The 21834-nt window shown below is 40.6% G+C and overlaps 1 protein-coding gene across 1 annotated transcript in view; it reads right to left on the bottom strand.

The window, feature by feature from the left end:
- LOC306706535 (cadherin-18-like) overlaps positions 1-21834 on the bottom strand; it is a gene marked incomplete at both ends in the record, with an annotated part of 90945 nt that overhangs the window by 56879 nt on the left and 12232 nt on the right. The window contains one exon of the mRNA XM_079173656.1: positions 5642-5936. Within this exon, the coding sequence (XP_079029782.1) occupies positions 5642-5936 (295 nt within the window). The remainder of the gene's footprint in view (positions 1-5641; positions 5937-21834) is intronic.

Here is a 21834-nt window from a genome sequence, read left to right as displayed (position 1 = left end):
AGTGGGCCATTGAGTCATTGAGGTACTACTTGCTGGGACGTCACTTCATCCTTGAGACGGATCATCGTGCTCTGCAATGGCTAAATCGGCCCTGTCAGCCCTATGACTTTACAGTCATGTATCGTCCGGGGAAAGCCAACCTTGTGGCAGATTGTCTCTCCAGAGTACATGAAGACTGAGGTACTGTACTCTCGGGAGAGGGGGAAAGAAATGTAACGATGCACCACCGTTACTGATGAAGGAGTCACGGAGAATACAAGTTTATTGTATGTATATCTATATATATAGCAACAACTTACCTCGGCCTGTTTCCTCTTCCCAGGGTGTTCGGGCAAATTACTTCCCCGGTAGCCCGAGTACCCATTTATAGTTCCGGGAAATACCAACTACATGAAGCAGGTAGGGGGAAGTGAACATATGTGTTGCTGTATTTATTTAGATAAATTGTGGGTTGATCATTTACTTTAGGAATAGGACCTATATATATATATATATATATATATATATATATATATATATATATATATATATATATATATACACACAGGTGTTAATTAACATTTGTACGGTTGGTGTGGGTAAAATTAGGTAAATATTTATTATACATAGATAGCTAGCAATATACTTACCTGTAGGTGGTATGGCTGGTACAATTAGATGGACCAGGTGTACAAAAGGGCCCTCATTTTGTTTGTGCGGGGGAATTTGTTGGAGGCCACTAGACACTGGTGGGAACGTTGGTGAAATGGATGACTTGTAAAATAAAATAAGCGTCTTCTGAAACCTCTCTGGACTCCTGACCTGTTCATTTGCCTCCATGGCCGCTCGGGCATGTTTACAAGTGGTGGCAGTGGTAAAGCCCTGTCGATATATGGATGGGACCAATGACAAGAAGGAAAAAGCAGAGCGAGCAGCAGGAGAGCCCAGAGAAGGGGGGACCAGAGACTTCAACGGTTCCGCAAGCGACTGCAGCAGCCAGGACGCCTGATAACATGGAGGAGTTGACAAACATGGTACAGTCGCTGGTTCGCTCCCAAGCAGCAACAGATGAGCAGATTGAAAGAGAGACCACACGCCAAGACCAGAGATGGAGAAGTATGGAGTATTTACAGTCTTCAAGTAATAGACAACAGTAGTTCAGACCAATCCGAGTCCTGTGAGGAGCTACAGGCAGCTAGGGGCATGTCATATAATATATCACCATCAAGATCTCCATTTTTAGTACTTTTAGACGTGGTACTTTAATTTGGCTGATAATACTTAAGTAGGATTTTTGAATGCAGGACTGTTTCTTGTAATGTATTTTCACATTGTAGTATGCTATGCTACTCTTCCTATCAGCAGTTAATCCTCTTGGTGCGACATACAGCTTGATGCAAAGCTTATCATGTTGAAGGTCTAGTGTAAGAAACAGCTGCCATCGCTGTCTAATAAACAGTGACACTGACAGTCTGCTGCTGACTTTAACCTCCAAATCCATTTACAGCTGGAATACTAAAAGGTCAGAGGAACAGAGTTACTGAAAAGGAAAATCAAAGAGAGTGTTAAAGTATTGGGAAGGGGTAAAAGAACCAAGAGTGAGACAGGAGAGCACAAAATGAATAACAGACGAGAGCGAGAGGAGGAAAAAAAGAAGCCCCACTGAGAAAGCAGAAAGGTTCAGAAATGAATGGGAGATGGGAGGTATAGGCAAAGAAAAGCGGAGTGGGATGAATAGAGAGCGCATAGAGAGAGAAAGAGCCATTGAGAGAGATGAAAGACTCCTATGTGGAGAGAGCCAGACAGTGAGAGAGATACTGATCAATATAAATAGAGAGACAGAAACTAAAAAGCAAGAAGTAAAGACAGCAGTGAAAAGAGCCCAGCTGGTCTTCATGCTCTGTTAGCTGTCTGCTTTGACAATGTCATGTTGCCTGATTGATGGTGGGAATAAGTGGGAGGCTGGAGACTCTGGGAATCAATTTTAAATAAGAACACAAACATGAGCACATGCTCAAATCATGAAGAGAAATGTTCTATAATATGCAAAATAATTCTACAAACACAAAACATCTCTCCCAATGCAACGCGTTCTCACTCCCAACAACACTTGGTCAGTGCCCTCGACGTCTGACACTAACGTATCAAGGCCTCCTTCAGCATCTCTATGAGACGCAGGCTTTCAACTAATTCTAATGTAAACCCACCATGTCATTACTACACGCTCACAGCAGCTGACGTAGTATAAAGAGCTATGAAGTCCACTCAGAGCCAGGCGGAAGGGATGGAGGTTAGGTCAAACAAACACAGACCTTCACCCAGGACACTGCTGTTAGTGTCTGTGTGAATTTTTTTGTCAAATTAAAAACTGTTTCTTTAAATAATAAAAGTAGTTTCTTTTTGTTTCTTTTTACCTCAAGTACTTTTGTTTCCTAAACCCAACCAAGTAGTTTTGTTGCGTAAGTAAACCGACGTTGTAAGTTTATTTTGAAAAGACACTATCCATGTAACAAGCAGAAACAGAGCAACAGTTGCCGTCCCTGACACGTCTAAAAGTGACACTAGAGATACCTAAAGCATTACAGTTTGAAGCATAGGGCAACTGACCAAGCGGCAGTATTTGACGGGTTGAAAGGGAGTTGCCCAGGTGCTACCTGGAACACTTCTAGTTGGTCACCTGCTTTAGTTGCCATTCTCCTTTCTTATGGATTTTTATGTGTATAGGCTCATTTAAATTCTTCTTCGGCCAACACTGAAAACAAACATAACCATACTCTAATCCATCTATCTATGCTGTTTGTCACTTTTTTAGGCGTTTGTCATTTACAGTACTTTGATTTGGAGCACATTTCTCTGAAAACATAATATTGTATATTATGTGTTATTAGTAATTTGAAGTAAACCACCATTTTTATATTTTAATGGAAGAGTAGGTTATGAATGTGTTTTGTGTTTGGTGGGATAATGTGTAGACATTTATAGAGAATATTATATTACATAATTGATCAAATAATAACAATATTTCTCTTAGTATGCACTCATCAAGATTATGATATACCCAAGCCCAGATTTAACACATTCAAAACTACTAGTATATACTCATCAGCCAATAACGTGGCAACAACTCAATACTTTTAGGCATGTAGATATGTCCAAGACAGTCAGCTGAGGTTCAAACCCCAAGCATCACAACGGGGAAGAAAGGTGATGTCAGTGACTTTGAATTTAGCATGGTCTTTTGTGTCAGACGGCCAGAAACTGCTGATCTACGGGGATTTTCACACACAACAATCTCTATGATTTACACAGAGTGGTCCGAAACACACGCTTGAATCATTGAAACAATCAGGATGGATCCATGCTTTCATGTTGATAAATTCTGACCCTACCATCTGAACGCCACAGCAGAAATAGACACTCATCAGACCAGGCAACGCTTTTTCCATCTATCCATCCGTTATCTTCCGGACTCAGAAGGGTATTCTTGACGTCACTCTCCCAAGCAACATTTTCTGAGCTCCTACCCTATCTCTAAGGCTGAGCACAGCCACCCAACGAAGGAAGCTCATTTAGGCCGCTTTAGTCTGCAATCTCATTCTTTTGGTGACTAACCGAAGCTGATGATCATATGTGAGGGTGCAATTTAGAAGTCTAGTAAATTGAAAGCTTTGCCTTCCGGCTCAACTCTTCACCTCACTTGAACTCCATTGCTTGGGGAAGTGACTCACTGACAAAGCCGTTTTGGCCTCAGACCTCGGTAGAGGTACTGACTCTCATCTCACCTGCCTCACACTGTGCTGCAAACTGCCCCAGTGGCAACAGAACCACATCATTTGCAGAGAGAAGGAAACATTTTTACAATCATCTATTGTCCAATTTTGGAGAACTTTTGCCAGTTGTAGCCCAAGTTTCCTGTTGTTAGCTAACAGGCGTGTGGTCTGCTGCAAGCCCATCTGCTTTAAGGCTTAAGATGTTGCGATATCAGAGTTGCTCTTCTGCATACATACATTGGTTGTAATAAATGGTTATTTGAGTTACTGTTGCCTTTCTGTCAGTTAAACCATTCTGGCCATTCTCCACTGACCTCTGCCATTCACTGGATATTTTCTCTGGTTTGGACCATTCTCTGTAAACCCTAGAGATGGTTGTGTGTGAAATTCCCAATAGACTAGCTGTTATAATAATACTCAAACCAGCCCAGCTGGCACCACAACCATGCTACCTTCAAAGTCACTTACCTCACCTTTTTCCTCCGTTCTGACGCTTGGTTACGCTTAACTTAAGCAGATTGTCTTGACCATATCAAGGTGCCGTCAACATGTTTGCTCATTCTAGTACCACGCTGGGCGAAGTTGGATAATTGCAAATGCATATATCAATACTAGACACCTTTAAGGCAGGGTTGGTAATCTTGAGAAAATAGCAAGAGTACAGCTAGCAGCAGTAGCTCCAAAGGTTGCTTAATCTAACACTGATCAGGCCTCCCTCTAAAGCCACTCCCCCAACATGTTCATTATGAATGTAAACCTATCATAATGAACATAAACAATGAACTTGGCATTTGTTAGTACTCACAGTTGTCAAGTGAGCAGCTTGTGAATGACTCCGCTGACAAGCAATGAGTGCACGGGCTGTATAGGCTCAGGCAGGTAGCCCGTCCAATCATGACATTCGGGTCAAATGAAATGCCTGGACGGGCTTTTTAAGTCCTGCGACAACCACAGATACCAGATTTCTCTTTTTGATTTGATTCATTGATTGCTGTCAGGATGTAATGACAATTTCAACAAAAATATCAAAAATGGTTTTGAAGAAGATCACCAACCCTTGCCTTTCAAGATGATGTGTCCCAAAAATCTATGTTCTTTATGTTAACATACTTTAATAATCGTTTGTTTGGGAGCTTTGATGCAGCCATGCTCTTCTCATGGTGCAGCAAGGAAGTACACAGCTCTGGTCATGTGATCATTTAAACCAGACATGTGACACTGTACATATTTTATCTAAACCCTTTATTATATATTTATTTTTGCTGGAAATGCATTGATACATCATTCAGTAACATTTTTAGAGCCTGACAACTGGAAACCTTTGTTACGGTCACTACTGTGACCAATGGGATCAAATGGGTTTGGTTTGTGCTTTTCTTCTTATGTGTTTTGTCCTACTGTAGATAAGTAAAGACAAATTTACAAGCAAATGAGAGATATTTTGCATTAGCAAAACGTATCCTTGCGCATGCATAATCTATTCTCAGTCTTTACATGGGCAGTGTGCAAATACTGCTGCTTGGTCAGTGTCCCTTGGCATCAGAGATCAACAGACTAGGTCCGCTCTAACGCTACTGTTGAATGTGCCGGGACGGCTTGTCCATATACACTTGTAGTGACCTATCAATGTGACAATACTAACGACTAAGATGACAAAAATAACGTTTACTTTTAGTTTCAAACAGCAGTCTCCTGGTTTAAAGTCTTGTATTTGTTTGACCCATCCACCACCATTCCTGCCCGCCCAAAACCAGACTACGTCACCAGCTCTTACCGTCCACCAATGCCGGGGAAGGGTTTACATTGGAGGTAGTTGAAAGCCTGGTGCGTCCCATACAGTCAGTGTCAGTGTATGACTAAGTCAGTGTCTGTGTGTAAGGCTCCTGGCTCACCAACATCAGACATCTCTGGAACAGTTGCTGAGAATGGTCCATCAGGGAAAGTTGGAGCATTGTCATTGACATCCTGGACCTTGATGATAAACTCTGACTCTGCCTCCAGGGACCGGTTTGTCCGCCAGTCGATGGCCTTTGCGTGTAGGACATACTGGGACTTCCTCTCACGGTCCAGGCTCTTTGCTGCATGGATGTCACCCGTTGTCTCGTCAATGAGGAAGATAGACCCGGCCCCCTCACCAGACAGGATGTAGCTCACAGAACCATCACCCTTGTCAGAGTTGGAGTGGAGCTGGAGATGTTAGAAGGAGAAAATGAGGGAGGGAGGGAGCAGTAAAGTGTCTGACAAGTATATGATACAAAGTAATAGCCAAGTGTCAGGACGAGTGGTCAGTTAACGGTGAGGAGCACGCAATGAGAGGCACAGCTATCAAATGAGGGAAGAAGAAGTTAAAGTTGCTGTCACGAAGGAGAGTGTAACAGAACGTGTTCCACACATGCAGTCTCTCCTGAGCTAGATATGTCACAGAGTAAATTAAAGATAAAGAGAGAGAGAGAGTGTGATGGGTAAGAATCAGGAGAAAGAGAAAATAGTATTCTAGTATCATTGTCAGGCACAAGTCAGACTATGTGTGGCTAGCTGTGTGTATGAAATTCAATTCTAGCATAACGTGTAATATAATAAAATAATAGCATAAGTGTTCAGATGTATCTTAAATGTTCCTTGACAGTAATGCTGGGTTCAGACTGCACGCTGTTATGGCCTGACCCCTCAGAGGTAAGGCGTCTGGAACAAAAATGGATTATTGATTGTTTCATCTTGTGTAGTATATCATAGTGGATGACAAATGACACAGCATCTGAGTGACCTCCAACGTCTTTCACAATTTCACATTGAGTATGACAAATACAGACAATGTATAGATTCAAAGTAATCCCTCTCAATAATCACTTAAGACCCACTCAACGTGTGTGGCAGTTTCGAAACCCACAGAGACTTTGCCATCTGCCTGGATTTTTTTTATTTGGATAAAAACGTAGAGACCAGGTGCCAGATCACGATGAAGCTACAAAAATATCAGACAGTGCCTTAAAACTGCAAATATATGTTGAAACACCAAGCGGACAAAGCTCATTCCAAAACCAGAGTGAATCTGGGGTGAGCTTTCATCCGCTGGTAACAATCAGCGCGGCCAGGGGGCGTGGCTTCTAGTGTCGTTAAGCCGGGGAGGAGGGACCAACTTTGAGGAGTTCATAGTCACTGAGAGGACTCGTCTTTGTCTCAGTGATACAGTTTGTGCTTTTCATTAAAACCATCACAAAAACAACAACAAAACCTGGCAGGTTAAAAATGCTCCGTTTCCAAACTACAAGCAGAATATCCTACTCATTCTGCCTTTTAAAATGTTATGAAATTGACTTTCTTTTCAAATCAGTATCACAGTGATATCTAGCTAAAGTTAGCATATTTGCTTTCATAGTCTGCTTTTTGAATTTCAGTGTGGCGGCTATATTAAGGTTTCACTATAAGCAAAAAGCTGTTGATGGATTGGTTGTTTTATTCTTTCTCTTTTTGTCACCAAACACAAGACAGCCAGTATCATGCACCCCGCTTCAGACAACTTTGTTTCTTCCCAGAAGTCGGTCCCTGGCCCTTCCTCCCCAATGACATCACGGGAATCAAAGTCGCAGCAAGAATCTAAGACCCTAGAATCGTCTGTTCAGATACAGTGAACATGTTAACAGACAACAATATTGTGTAGTCTGAACTCGCCATAATGTAGTTCATGTCCAGGGACAGATATGTGACATTGTGCTATATAAATAAAATAGAATTGAATTAGACCAGGTCCGGACCCTCAGATGTTGGTGATGAGAACACATGCAATCAGACAATGTGTGAATGCAAGTTTAAAAAGATGTTTGGGAACACATGAAGAAGTCTAAAATATTGGGATGCTTTTTTATTAAGGTTCAGGTGTTTTCAAGTTGTATTAGGTTATTATAATTAAATGAATCATCATCGAGGACTTTTGTTTCTAAATGCTTTTAAATGGTCAGTTTAGCTGTAAAGTTAAAACCAAAAATCTGAGTCAAACCTGTGAAATAATGCTGCTTACCGACGTTATGCATTGTAGCAAAGAAGAGATTTCCATTTATTACTACATGAAATATATATATGTATATTGTTTTTCAGGTAATGTATGTATTTATAGGGTTATTATTGCATATAATGTAATATATAACCTAACTTGTTTGTTCTTTTCCACTCCGATCCCTAAATTTGGGGATTTGACCAGGTCTCTTAGCTCCGTCTCCCAACCACCACACATTTAGCTCAATCTAAAATCACTCAGCATTCAATACAGAAAAGACTTGAAAGACAAAAACACTGTGTTAACACATGGACCTTATTACATTGTTGTATTTGATCTTATTCTGGCCATGTGAAACATGCTGAATCTGCTAACAATAGACATGCCTCCTCACACCGTGAATTCCAAAACATTGTCGGAGACAAAAAGTGTCAAAGGAGGCAAATCTTGACACAGTCGGCTCCATAAAATGAAACAAAAACAGACAACACGACACAATGAGCTGCACGGAGAGACGGAACACAAATACACTGTCAGTAGGCGCTTGAACAAAGCTGCAGTGTAAAGACAAAAGCAATCCATCTCCCTGGCACAAAATAAAACACTTACAACAAAAAGAGGAGACAGGAGGAGACAAAGACAAGAGGGGAGGAGGATAAAAATACAACAGCATGGCCGTCTGTTACTAAGCAGCAGCTGTTGGTGAAGGAGCAGCAACTGACATTTTGAGGCTAAAGTATTTCCCCATGTGCATGTTTCTCCAGATAGAAGAACAAAGGATGAGACGATGAAATATGAATCAAAAAGCACGTGGGCGATGAGGAAGCGACGGTTATCAATTTAAACAGGTTAATTCCCTGGTGGGATTTGAAAGACATGCTACACTAAGCTCCATCACTAACCATGAGAGCAGAGACACAATAAGGTTTCACTCTGATTTGATATACTTTATCCTCTTTATATAACATCGGTGCATCATTCTGTCTACAAAACTGAGGAAGTGTGAAGAGGCTTTCTGTGTGGTGTTCCAGGTTGTGTGGGTCTTCTCCTGTCTTTGTCCTTGAGTAGTGCGGTTCTCAGAACTGGACTTGGTCCCCAGGCACTGACTCGTGGCTGCACACTGATCCTCAATCAGCTGTGCAGGGTCTACGTTAGAGGAGGAACTTGGAAAATGGATAGAGAGTGTTAGACTAAACATTATAGCTACCTGCTAAACATTAGCAGATTAGCGATGTCATGGTGAGCATGTTAGCATTTCACCCGAAGCATTGCTGTGCCAAAGTAGAGGCTCACAGAGCGGCTAGCATGGCGGTAGACTCTTGTTTCCACATTGTAACAGTGCAAGTTTGAGCCATTTAGCTGTGATTTCCACTGCATTTACATTCAGCACAGTAAACTGTGTGTGTGTGTGTGTGTGTGTGTGTGTGTGTGTGTGTGTGTGTGTGCCTAAAGCTCTGCTTGGGATTGAGAAAGAGGAGTAAAGTACATGTTTCTGTGACGATTACTGACTGTCGGTTCCACTCAAGTTGACAAAATAACACGGGTAACTTCATATTGAATGTCACACGGCCTCTGAAACAGAATGGAAACGGTGCTGTTGCCTGTAGGATGAGATGTTTGAATTGAAATGAACTGTTGTTGAACCTGCACTGGATTTCCCCTTTTTTGCTTCTGTGTTACAAGTGAATGATAGAAGGGCTGCATATGCTAATGAAAGAAAAGCTCAGTAGCATTATCAGTTTATTGTGGCCCGTCAGGTTGTTGCTTCCTAACTCTATGAATTTATAAGCCAGCCAATTCATTTTCTGTTTTCTTTTGCAGCAGCTGGAAATCTTTACAAAGTGTCAGATTTGCTGTTTGATATTGTATACTAACATTCTGTATACGATATACTTAATATATATAAATAAATATATTAATATATCCATCAGACCGCACACAGTGTGTTTGATGAACAACGTGATGCCATATCAAAATCCCACTTACTGTTTAGGCATCCAAGGTATATCTGAATGCAATGAATACTTCCTCATTTGAACTATTGCATTTCATGCTGGGTACATTTCCATATTCTTATCCTAGAACGTCACCACATTACATTTTAAGTAACAAATTCTGTCTACAATAACTTGACTCAGTGTACTTTGTGAGAGACCTTGATGTCTGTATCTTGTCCTGTGTCTATCACCGTTAACTTAGGGAGGAGACGAGGTGGTCTAGTATATCTACAATTATAACATTGTGTACAGTACATCTCTTCTCTTTGTATGAAATTCATTTTAATTGAATTTGTTGTGTCCGAGCTAGAATATGTGAATATTGGTGCGTACATTTCAAGTGCAGCTCCAAAGACCTTGAAGGGATGCTGCGTTATAATTATCACTTATGCAACAAGAGCACAGAGGAAGAAAGTGCTTTGCTAAAGAAGTGTCTGTTATGATTGTTTATTCACAGTCCAAAAGGCAAAATGTATTGAAATATATTCATTGTAATCATTTACAAAATTCGCAACATGTTTTTATCCAATAAAATATTCTGCTTCAATCTATATTTGTTGGCAATTAACGTTTCAAAATCAAGTGTTTCACTACAGTCAAAGAACGATCCGTCGGCTGCACATGAAGGGAGGCAACGCACATATATGAATGCATTCATGTAACTACAAGAACACAAAATTACATTTTCTCCATTTCCATAGGGGATGTCATAATGAAATATGATACGATGATATATATATATAATGACAGACATTCAAAGCTTCATTGGGAAACCTCAATCAAAGCTCTGAATGTAAAAGACATTTGGTATCAAATCAAGATTTCCTCATTCCACTGCCGTCATAGAAAAGTCATCATTTCATTGATGCTTAACATGTCAAATGTAACAAATAACGCAGTAAACAGGAACAACAATTTGATATTTTTTCCTCGTGGAGGAATTCGTTAAGTTATTTTTTTGTTTGTGTAAAAGAGTCACGTCCTGTGCCAGTAAATAAAGCAGATAAAGCATGCTGCTCAGATGATATTTCCTTCTGTCATCTATTATTCATTTCCCTCCTGTATTGCTTTCATATTTATGCAGTCTAATTCCGTTGAATAACATATCTCTGAGAGCTTTCATTGACAGAATAGATGCTATAATCGCTAAGTAGAGGCGTGTCTCCTTCAGCTGTCTCACTATTTTATGTATCAACAAAATCTGTTTTGATGTTTTACAAAAACCTTCAGCATGATATTTTCATGACCTAATCTGCATGATATGATCATGAAATGCTAAAAACCATGAAGTAGCCAATGCTCTGTGTGGACAGCACATCCCTCCCACATATATGAAATATGATAAAAACAGCTGATTTCAGGTGCTGCAAAGTGTTCCAGCTTTGATGATCACTGCTCTACCAGGTGGATGGATAAACCATTGCAACTGATATTCACATATGGCGCCATAGGGGGCGGTACGAGTCAGCCCCATTTTCACTACGTCATCGTGGGGGATCTCCTTTCAGCCAAGGACCAGGCAAGGTCCCAGCTGGACACGTCCCGGATGGGCCTGGGCCCGATCACAGAGGGAGGACACGGCTGAACATGTACTGTAAGATAAGGACCTGGATAGGTACTTCGAAATACATCCACCTACACAACAAGAAGTCAAACCCACAACCTGTGTATTTCTCATTTCTAATGATTATTTACACACAAGCATCAGAGTAACCCTAGAATTCACTTGAAGTTGTGCTGCTGATGAATATACAGGAAAGATTAACTCTCATTTTAGCTCTGTATTGTTTTCCCCTAAAACAATGCATAGTTATTACAAGTACCACCAAAAGCAAACTAAATAAGTGTGCTAAAGACCATACATCATGTGACGTGAGAAACGGGTGGTCTACAATAGCAATGCATGGGGTGCAATGGGACCGGATCAATCGGTGAATGTGGGAAACAGAAGCTGATTAAAAGAAAATAGACTGCCCTACATATGAGGTTTACAAATGTTCATACAAATCAGGTTTCATTGGCTCACGGAGATTATGAATGCAAGACTCCAGAAATCCTTCCCTTCCTGCATGACCTGCAAATTGATGTTCATGCCGCCAATGATACGATTCAAGATAAGATAGTAGAAACGGCAACTTACTGTCAGAAACTATTTATAAGGTCTTATCATGGACATGTATCAGTGTAGCGCCTGTCTTTGTATCATACGGTATCCACATTCCAAAACATGCTGCTGCTGCATTTCTGAGAAAGAAGCGGTGACAGAGAGAAATAGGTCCCGTGTGTGAATATGTATTTTTGTGAAAATAATACATCAAAGAGATACGAGCCTTCACCAGCTTGTCAGACGGAGAGCGTCAGACTGATGGTGCCATGTTTGGCTACGGCGCCACACTTACCAAGAAACCTGAGCACACACAGGGCCTGTACCCACACACACACACACACACACACATGCTCGCTTGGCAAGACATCAAGCCCACACACACACTGACGGGCGCAGACACACATGCTCACTGCAGCTCTCTTTAATTCTTGGCAGCAAGTGTATTCCCTGAACAGTGTGCGATTAGTTAGCTGATCTCTCCAACACACATGCAGCCTGACAGTCTCACACATATGTGCAGAGTATGTGTGCAGAGTATGTGTGCAGAGTATGTGTGCAGAGTATGTGTGCAGAGTATGTGTGCAGGATGCAGGATGCAGAGCCAGAGACCTCTGCATTCCACCTCTAATGGAGAGTTATGGCATCACGGCCGGTAGACTGCTCAACCTTGGTTGGTAAAACATTATTATAACCATTACTAATACATGGTAAATTGATTGTTACTATAACTAAATAGTAATTTTACTGTTAACAATCAGTTGTAATTACTCATTATTACTATGTTATATTAAAATGTTTTCGTTCTGCACATTATACTATTACTATAGTTATTATGATTATAAAATAATTTGTTCCACCGACCGGACCAGATATGTGTAACACTGTTAATGGTTAATAATTGGTTTGTAAACCGTCTGTAAAATGACTTTCATAAATTGATTATAATACAATAATACTGGTTAATAAGCACTTTGTCAGTGGTTAATTATTGATTTCTGGTCCATCTATTTATGCAGTGTTTACAGATATTTGACAAATGATTTCATAAATGTTTACAAACGATTTGGTAATCATTAACAAATACTCAATATAATATAAACAATGTTGTAATATGTGCAGTAGTAAACTGTTAATGCAATTGTTAGTCTCTTATCAGCTATCATAGAACATACGCTACAATACTACACATAGCACAACTAATGATGAAAGTAATTAGTAAACATTATAAACTATAATTGTCTGTTAACAGTAAAATAACTATTAACTTAAGTTGAATTAAGTATTACATTACCGTGTATTATTGATGGTCATCATAATGTGTTTTGATTTGAGAGATAAGAACACTGTGCAGCTCACCTCGGGCCACACTAATCAGTAACAGGATCCCCTCACTGAGCTTCAGCATTCATCAGGGAACCGTCCCAAGATGACTACTCTCAGCATCCCTGTTTGCCATTTTCATCAAACCACTAGCACCAGCATTAATGCAAAACAATGACATTGAAGGAACGCAAGACACCAATTCACAACATCAAATTAGTCTTCACACGGATGATTTATAATTGTTATTCTTACAGAACCCTTCCATGTCACTACGGGAAACTTTCAACATTAGAGACAACTTCTCCACGATCTCACACAAACAATAAACTGGAACAAATCCACTACACTTATCAAACTCTTATCAAACTAATATGTTGGCATTAATATCATCTTCTGGGCTGTCAGAGCTCTTAAACCTCAAATACACCCTTTACTAAGGGTGTACAAGAGGTGGACTACAGACGACCAAGCTCCCACTTCGTCTCTGGCTGAAGTGCAGTTAAGATGAAAACCGTACCTCAGATTCATTCATATGAGACTGTGTTGCTGTAACCTGTAATTGAGGAGTTGTATATCTCTTTCAGTCCACACGGACACTATAGTAGCAGCTTCCAGGAGCACTTAACCAGCTAGTAATTGACAAGCTATGTAGAAAGACAACATACCGACACTCAATCCCATCTACTAAACTCTAAATGGGTTATTGCTTTTCCAACCGTGAGGATTCTCCATTAAAGTTCGCACCACCACAGCTATTTGAATCACAGAAGGGTTGTGAAACCTAGGGGGGGATTTAGAGGTGTGGAACCCGGCTGTGTGGTGAGTAATATTACTAATCCATGAATCAGACTTCCTATTACTTGTCTGTTATTATTTCTGCATGGCTCAAACAAAAGTCTTAAAACGTGTTAATTAGTGAGCCGTGGAGGGACTGGTAGCCATATTGTTTTCACTGATTCCAGCTGTTTGATTCATATGAGAGTGATATCAATCCTCTCATCAAACTCTGAATTAGTGTATTTACCAGAATGTCAAACCACAGTGTTTGTTTTACCAGTTTGAGTAATCTAACACTCATTGTATTGTCAGAGGTTCCACCCGAGCAGGTCCTCAGTGGTCTACTATTGTCTAATGAACAGAGATAGAGCAGTGCACGTCAGATTGGTCACCTGGGATGTAGCGAGCAGTTATTGCTTGATTAAAATGTAGACCTCATGCATTTATTCATCTAACATAGCTGAACAGCACCCCAGTAAATGGGCTTCTGAGTACACAGTCTACTAGAGTACTTGAATTCAAATCGATCATTTTGACCCATAGCTGTGGCCCCACAGTGATACGACCATTTGCTTTCACTTGAACGGCAAACTGTACACAGTGGCTGTCATGTTGACTTATATCGACCAAGTATCACAATCCAACTAAAAGAAGACCGTAGTTCACTGAAAATCCAAATTGCTTAAACATAGCTAATATTGATAGGGAGCTATTCCCCTCTTCAGAATTATAGAATGTCATTTTTACATGTATGAGGTCTGTGAGGTTAGTTTGGCTCTTATTTCCCATAAGATCACACCAGCAGTGACAGAGAGATGGGAAACACAGGCAGAGATATCCATAGCCATGAATAATTCATGGTAAAGATCCCAGTGACTCCTCCCTGTCATCATCATTTTATAGCTGCATTATATGTGCTTACTTAGTGAATTTAGTGGGTAGAGAGAAAACAAAACAAACTGCCAACAAGAAGCTTGACATACACACAGCTTCTGGCTGACACTTCCATAATGTCAATCCCATCTAGCAAAAAAACCACAGCATGAGCTTCGTAGCCTAACTCTGCCTGGAGATTTCCAGTCATCAACCTCTCCTTCCATTTCAGATACCTGCCATTTCCTACCTGCATGTAGTTACCCTCAGTGTGTTCTCACCAGACACCGTATCAGCTCCCCCAGCATATATACCAGCCATTCTCCCCAGCCTTGGGCCAGATAGAGCTACCCAGCCTTGGTGTTCTAGCTGTCGTTCCTGTCCCTTGGCTGCGTTGTTCCCCCTCGCTGACTAAATAGTTTGAACTCTGTCTTGAACTGCTTACCAAGTAAAGTTTTGATTACTTTACTTGTTTTAGCTCTCAGGAGCATTTCTGATAGCATAGGTTCAGGTCAAATGTGTATGTAAAATGTGTAATTTATAAATCAATGCTAATAGACACCCTTTACATCTGTTTATGGGTTTTACAAATTTTCAACCATTGAAAAGTATTAAAAAGTTCTTGTGACTGCATTTCCTCCGTGGTGGAGCAGTGTGACTGCCGGCTCCAAGTCTGCTTGGAAAAGGCCCAGGGTGATGGTGACCGTAAGCTTTACAGCAGCACTCTCCTGGGCCTCGTCGCTCAGGTAAAACCATGCATTGTACCCGTTTGTCACACGATGCGCTAATGTCAACATCTTGATTATAGATGTGTTTGCTGAGAAGACAAACATAAATAGCTATTGATGTGACCTCAGCGGCTGAGCGGCTGCTGTAACTAATGACAAATCAGCAACGATATTTAGCAAGTACATTGCCAATTTGTAGGAAATAAACAGAAGTATGGACAACTGAAACCACCATAGCTGAGCACAGAAGAGAGCCATCTATATATATATATATATATATATATATATATTTATATAGGACACAATACTCCTCTCCACTTGAACCAGAAGCATCAGTCACTTTGCTCTGTGCCATAGAGCTCCATTGTTGTCAGTGACAGAGCCATATCGTGGCATTTGGAGACATATACCTTTATTACATTGACAGCATAGTTTATTCCTTTCAGCAGTGTAAACATCGTCAAACACGTCATTACGCTACAGATCAATGATTCACTTCATACAGAGGCTGTGTAAAAATCAAAGATGGTTTTACAGGGTGCTTGGTGCCAAACTGTTTCTTGGGCAGCCAACCAGCAAGCAGTAGAGGCTCCAGGAAGTTGGCCTTGACATAGTCCGACACATAACACCTTGTAAAACTGTAAATCGTTGGTTTAATGTGCTGTTTTTTTGTGCTGATTTCTGCGTCAGTGAGCTTATATTGTTATCTTTGGACAGAGCCTGTTTCCTGTCTTTATGCTAAGCTAACTGGCTCTGGTTTCATATTTACCGTGTCAATCTTTTCTTGTAACTCTCAGTAAGAAAGCAAATAAGTGTAAATCCCAAAATGGGGAATTATTTTTTTCAAAGTCAGGTGAAGATTTGCAGCGTGTTCAGTCTAACCGGGGGAACCGACTGTCAACACAGTTTACTGGTTATTGATGCGTGAAAACACATAAAGTGTTCCTGAATCGTCTCGCTAGAGATAAGCTGATTGACTCAGAGATTACAACCAAAACATTCTCTTTGACATTACTCTTATAATGCCACAGCTGAATATTACACAAGTATTTTGTTCACCTGAACGTCTCAAGCTTGTAATGTTCTGTGATAAAATAACCAAAACCCAAAGGTCCACTTTGCCTATCGGACAATACTGCAAGATCGACTTTGGTGAAAGAAGGAATTCAGAGCTTAGGATAGTTTGTTACACATTCTGTCCCCAACGGTCAAGAATGAACTTCCAAAGTGTATCATACTTCGATAATGCTTCCTGGTGCATGAACATGATTTTAGTTTTCTTTCTGGCCACATTGTTAATGTGTCATGTAGCCGCTCTGTACAGAACATACACATGCATAATCATGAGATGTCCGTCTTTGCTTCAATTGACAATCTTTAAATCTTATTTTTAGGCTTCTTCATGCTGGCGTTTGGTAAATAACACACATTTAGTATAATATAGTACATATAGTCTCAAACGAAGGCATAGCATCACATTTTTCCTCAGTGCTACATTTTTTAATTTGCCTCCATATTCCACAATCTGACAAACATTTTATTGACCCATCCATCCAGCCGACCTCCTTCCTACACGGTCTTAGTCGTACTATTATTATGTCACACTACTTCCTACCACTAGAGAGCTTTGTCACTCGAACACTTGTTCTTAGGAGGAAGTCTTGACATTTGCCACCTTAGTGTCCTTGGAAATAACAGTATGTCATATTGGATGAATCTCAAAAGCTTCAGTGGCATCGTTTAAAGTCATAGCAGGAAAAAGTGGGCCCTTTATGTAGCCAGGTGGAAAATAAGGGTGTGCAGGACAAGCAGGAGGAAGGGTCATGGGATTATAGTGCAGGAGAACAGAGCTCACATTCTGCAACAGCCCTGCAATTTATTTGAAGTTTGACTTGCCTAAACATAAGCATACTTTAGTCATAGTTTATTTAACTAACCTTAAGCTGCCATGCACAGACATTTCAAAATGCTGGCAGAGGACGAGATCTAGGGATTTAAAGAATCATCCAATATCAATTATTTCTAGGTTAGGTTGGTAGTACAGAGGCAATTATACAGCTTCTATTATTCAATGATTAACTATGCTTGTAAACTGTAGGCTACTCTCTTAAATGCAGCAATCCGTCTATTCCTCCTCCCCAACTAGTCACCGCAAACATGTGCCACTGAACTGCAGATCGTAATTAGAACACACCTTGGCCGTACTGACCCCACATTACAGCACACTGCTCGATGGAAAGGCCAATCCTACAGCAGTGCTGCAGTTATCTGACAAGATCACTCCCAGTTAGCCAGGGAGAGGACGGACTAGGGAGGGTGTGTGTGGTGGTAATGGCTATGTCTGCATTTATTAGTGCAGTAAGGATGATTGGATTGGCGGCTGTGTTTCCTGACATGGACTAACCCTGACTGGACATTCGTTCTCTTGTTTACGGTTTTACATCAATCTTCCAAACTGTCACGAATAAACCAGTTGACAGAACATTCTTGCCTTTTGACTGAAAAATTACAGCTAGCATTTTTTTTACGGGGGGGCTTAATGATGAACTCAACACTGAGTGCTGCTACAGTATTAAGAGTTTGACGAGACACTGATACCAAAAGGGAAAGCAGAAACACATTTCCATGAAAAAGTAATGAAATCTTAACCAGGAGTCTCATGTGGGTGAGCCAACACAAGTTTTTCTTTGCCATTGATGTCTACATGTGTCAACGCCAAACCAGATTACTGAGTAACCATGTTGCTGTAGCAGAGGGGTTGGAAGGTTGACTGGGAGTTCTCATGGTAGATAACAAATGGAAGCCTGAGGACAGAGAGCTGGGAGAGCAAGCAGGGCCACTGCATTAATGTGCATTCATTCCAATGCATTTTTTCACAATTTTATCATTAGACTTGCTTCTACCACCATCCTCTGAAGCTTCTTTTTGACTAACATTTCCCTGCTAAAGATGAGGCATTTGTCATTGTTTGCTCTAGAACGCCCCTCTGAGTCACTGTCTGTGCTTCTGTGGCTCAGTGGTAGAGCAGGGTCGTCCTTCAATCAGAGGATCGGCGGCTAGTCCATGTCGAAGTGTCCTTGTGCAAGACACTTGCTGTGCCTGCGGTGTGTGAATGGGTATGAATAATAAGTTGGAGTCCTGATGGGCAGGTGGCACCTGGCACGGTAGCCCCTGCCATCAGTGTGTGAATGGTTGAATGATGACATGTAGTGTTAAAGCGCTGTGAATGGTCGGAAGACTAGAAAGTTGCTTATCAAGTACATGTCCAGTTACAATTTACTATTTAGAAAAGATGGTGAAGTTAACATTTGCGTGTACAATAAGCAACATGATGGTGAGATGTGGAGTCTGTTCTGTTTTTAGGTTTCCACCTTAAACTTTGTCCCCTCCAAAGAGTCCCAGACAGGGTTCTATGTCTTTCAGACGGTCTGAAGGAGATAATGCCATATCAGCAGAGCAATAACAAATGCACAGCAGAATACAGGGCAGGTCGATGTTTTTTCTGTTTTTTTTATCAAATATTATACCTCTCAGAGAACACAGATATGTGGGAAATGTTTTAAATGGGTAGAACATTTTGAACACATGAGATTTTAAGTCCAGGTGTTTATACATTAATTAAAATGAATTAATGTATTACTCAGGTGGATAGCTGAATATTTGTGTGAATAGGTGAATAAAAGGTTACTTCCCCAAACAAAAGAAACAAAAAGGAGGGAGTGTGTATCTAAATATTATTTTTATTGCCATGTTTTTCAAATGTATAATGTCCATGCCCATGTTTTCTATTCAGACTTTAATAATATTAATAATAATAACGATGATGATAGTAAAAAAACTAATTTACATAGCACACAAGTTAAAGTGCCTCACAGATATATAAACAGAAAACAACTGTAAAATGACAAATTCATAGATAAAAGAATGAAACCTGAAAAGAGCCAGGGGCTCAAGATAAAGCAATCAAGTTATGTTAATCATGAACAGGATAAAAGAAAAATGGGACATTTAACACAGCTTTTGCTCAGTAGGAAATACTATGCAGAGAAGCAGAGATGGACCTTCAAAAAGTGAAGGAAATGTTTAACATCAAGCTGAAAAAAATGAGCGCTACGGTCTTAATCGCAGGCCAGAAAACTACGAATCAATAAGTAAGGCCAACCACAAAACAACATGGTCATTTCATTTTTAAATGTCAAACCACACCTTTGTGGAGTTTCATACCAGTGCTATCGGGGCTCACACGGGAGTAAACAAGACTAAGGATGCAGCCCTTCAAGGGTGTTACTGGCCTGGTATAGAAGCACACGTCACAAAGTAGGTGACTCAAGACTCAACGTCTCGTGAGGTATATTTGTCTGGAAGGTATGAGTGCAACTGGCCCTTTGTTGAATGCTGAATGTTACTGATAGTACTGTGTCTTGTGTAGCTTGCAGAGCGTCTCCTAACTAGTTGGGTGCTAGATGTCTGTACTGATGAGACTGCTATCACTCAGTTGAGGAGGGAAACATCTTGTAGACTGATCACTCCCCTTCATTGGAGCAGGACCAGCATGTACACTGTAACAGATGCATCTGTCTGAAGCTCTCCGCCCTCAGCTGCTACTCACTGCTGCTGATCTGCCAATGTCTGAGTGCTAAGGTAGCTGCTCTTGTCCACTCAGCACCTATTGCATGCTAGCCATCCAGGAAGGCTGGATCCTGTCTGTGGTGCCATCTGAAGAGTTCTTAGGTTTCTTGAGTTTCCCCTTGCCCTTGTAGAGGTTAAGGCTAGGCGTTGCTATTGTATTGTGTTTTCATTTTATATTGATCGTGTACACATTGTGGGCTCTGTTAATCGATTATCTATAAGGCGATTAAGGCTCCTACAATAACTTTATTTCTCTCAAAGAATTCCTTTCTTTAATGTTTGACAAGTGATTTATCCTGATTGCATTTTGGGAAATATAAAGTGCATGTGTTGTTCCTGTGATTGCATGCTCCTACTCCCACCTATGTTCAAGTACACTGAACCACAGGTTGCTCCCTGGGCTGCTCTACACCAGCTCCTCGGGCTTAGGGTGGGTTAAATGCAGGGGTCAAATTTCATGGAAGGAATAAGATGCATGTGATTTCTATGTTTGCTCTATGCTCTGATGTGATACAGTTTTATTTTGTCAAAGAGGGGTGCGCTCGGTTCATTGTTGTATCATGCTGCAGTTGCCAAGACATAAACATGTGTCACTGAAGTAAAGAGGTTTGAGTGGGTGCCTCTGCATCTCACTGTAACGTTACAATATACACTAAAAGATGGAGAAGGACCCATTAAGCCCATGCCTTCAGTACTGTGTTGTGGGCAGAACATCATTTGTATTCTACTCTTCCTGTGGCTTAATATTATCAATTATTTTGAGTATTTTAACAGTATGAGCGTGAGAGTAATGAGGGTCACAAAAGGCTTGAAAATCTCCAAAATTGAAAATTACCGATCTAGTAGACATACTCTCTGCTATACGTTTGTATGTAAAGGTACATTTGTGAGAAACAACAGAGACCAGTGAAGAAGAAACCATTTGATGTTCGGACATACGTTATCTTTTATTACACAGACCAGTTGACTTGGAGTGTGACTGGTGATGTTTAAGCCAAAAGCTTGTAAACTCAGTATAAAGTGCAAATAGCGACCGAGTGAGACTCAGTGAGACCGTGAGCGGGCTGCTGACGGTATTTCAATATGTATGTTACACTGGAACTGCTATGGTGCTGCTACAGTGCGTCACTAATATTACAGTGTATCTGTGAATCATAACGATCCTAATAACTTTACACACTGTTCAGCTAGTTGCCACTGACAGTGTTATTACACTTGTATGTATTATTTAGCCTGAGACACTATGAAACTGAAACAAGTATTCAAGTTGTCTTTAAATTATTTCTCCGTGGTCGAGAATTACCGATAAGAAGTTCACAGACGTTGTTAATAGTTTCTCCTCCGCTGTGATTAACACACAAGTGTCTCTTCTGAGCTCAGCCACGGCTGTCTCTCCCTGCTCAATCACTTACTCGCTACGTTAATCCTTTTTTAGCCAAGAACCGTTCGCACATAAAAGGAATATGTTTCAGTAAATTGCTGCATACCAATAAACACAGTTCAAAAGTCTAAAGACATAATATAAATTTGATTATTTTGGTGGTGGTGTCTCTTTCAAGGGAGCAGAGCTTCCCCGTACCACCGGCCTGAGCAAGTTAGTGACTGGTGCTAACGAATCAAAGCTAACGTTACACAACCAAGCAAAGGAATAACTTTTTTT

Source organism: Pholis gunnellus (genome assembly GCF_910591455.1).
Source record: "Pholis gunnellus genome assembly, chromosome: 14".
Lineage (NCBI taxonomy): Eukaryota > Metazoa > Chordata > Actinopteri > Perciformes > Pholidae > Pholis > Pholis gunnellus.
The sequence above is the reverse complement of the archived record's forward strand: the minus strand, read 5'-3'. Positions and strand labels throughout refer to the sequence as shown.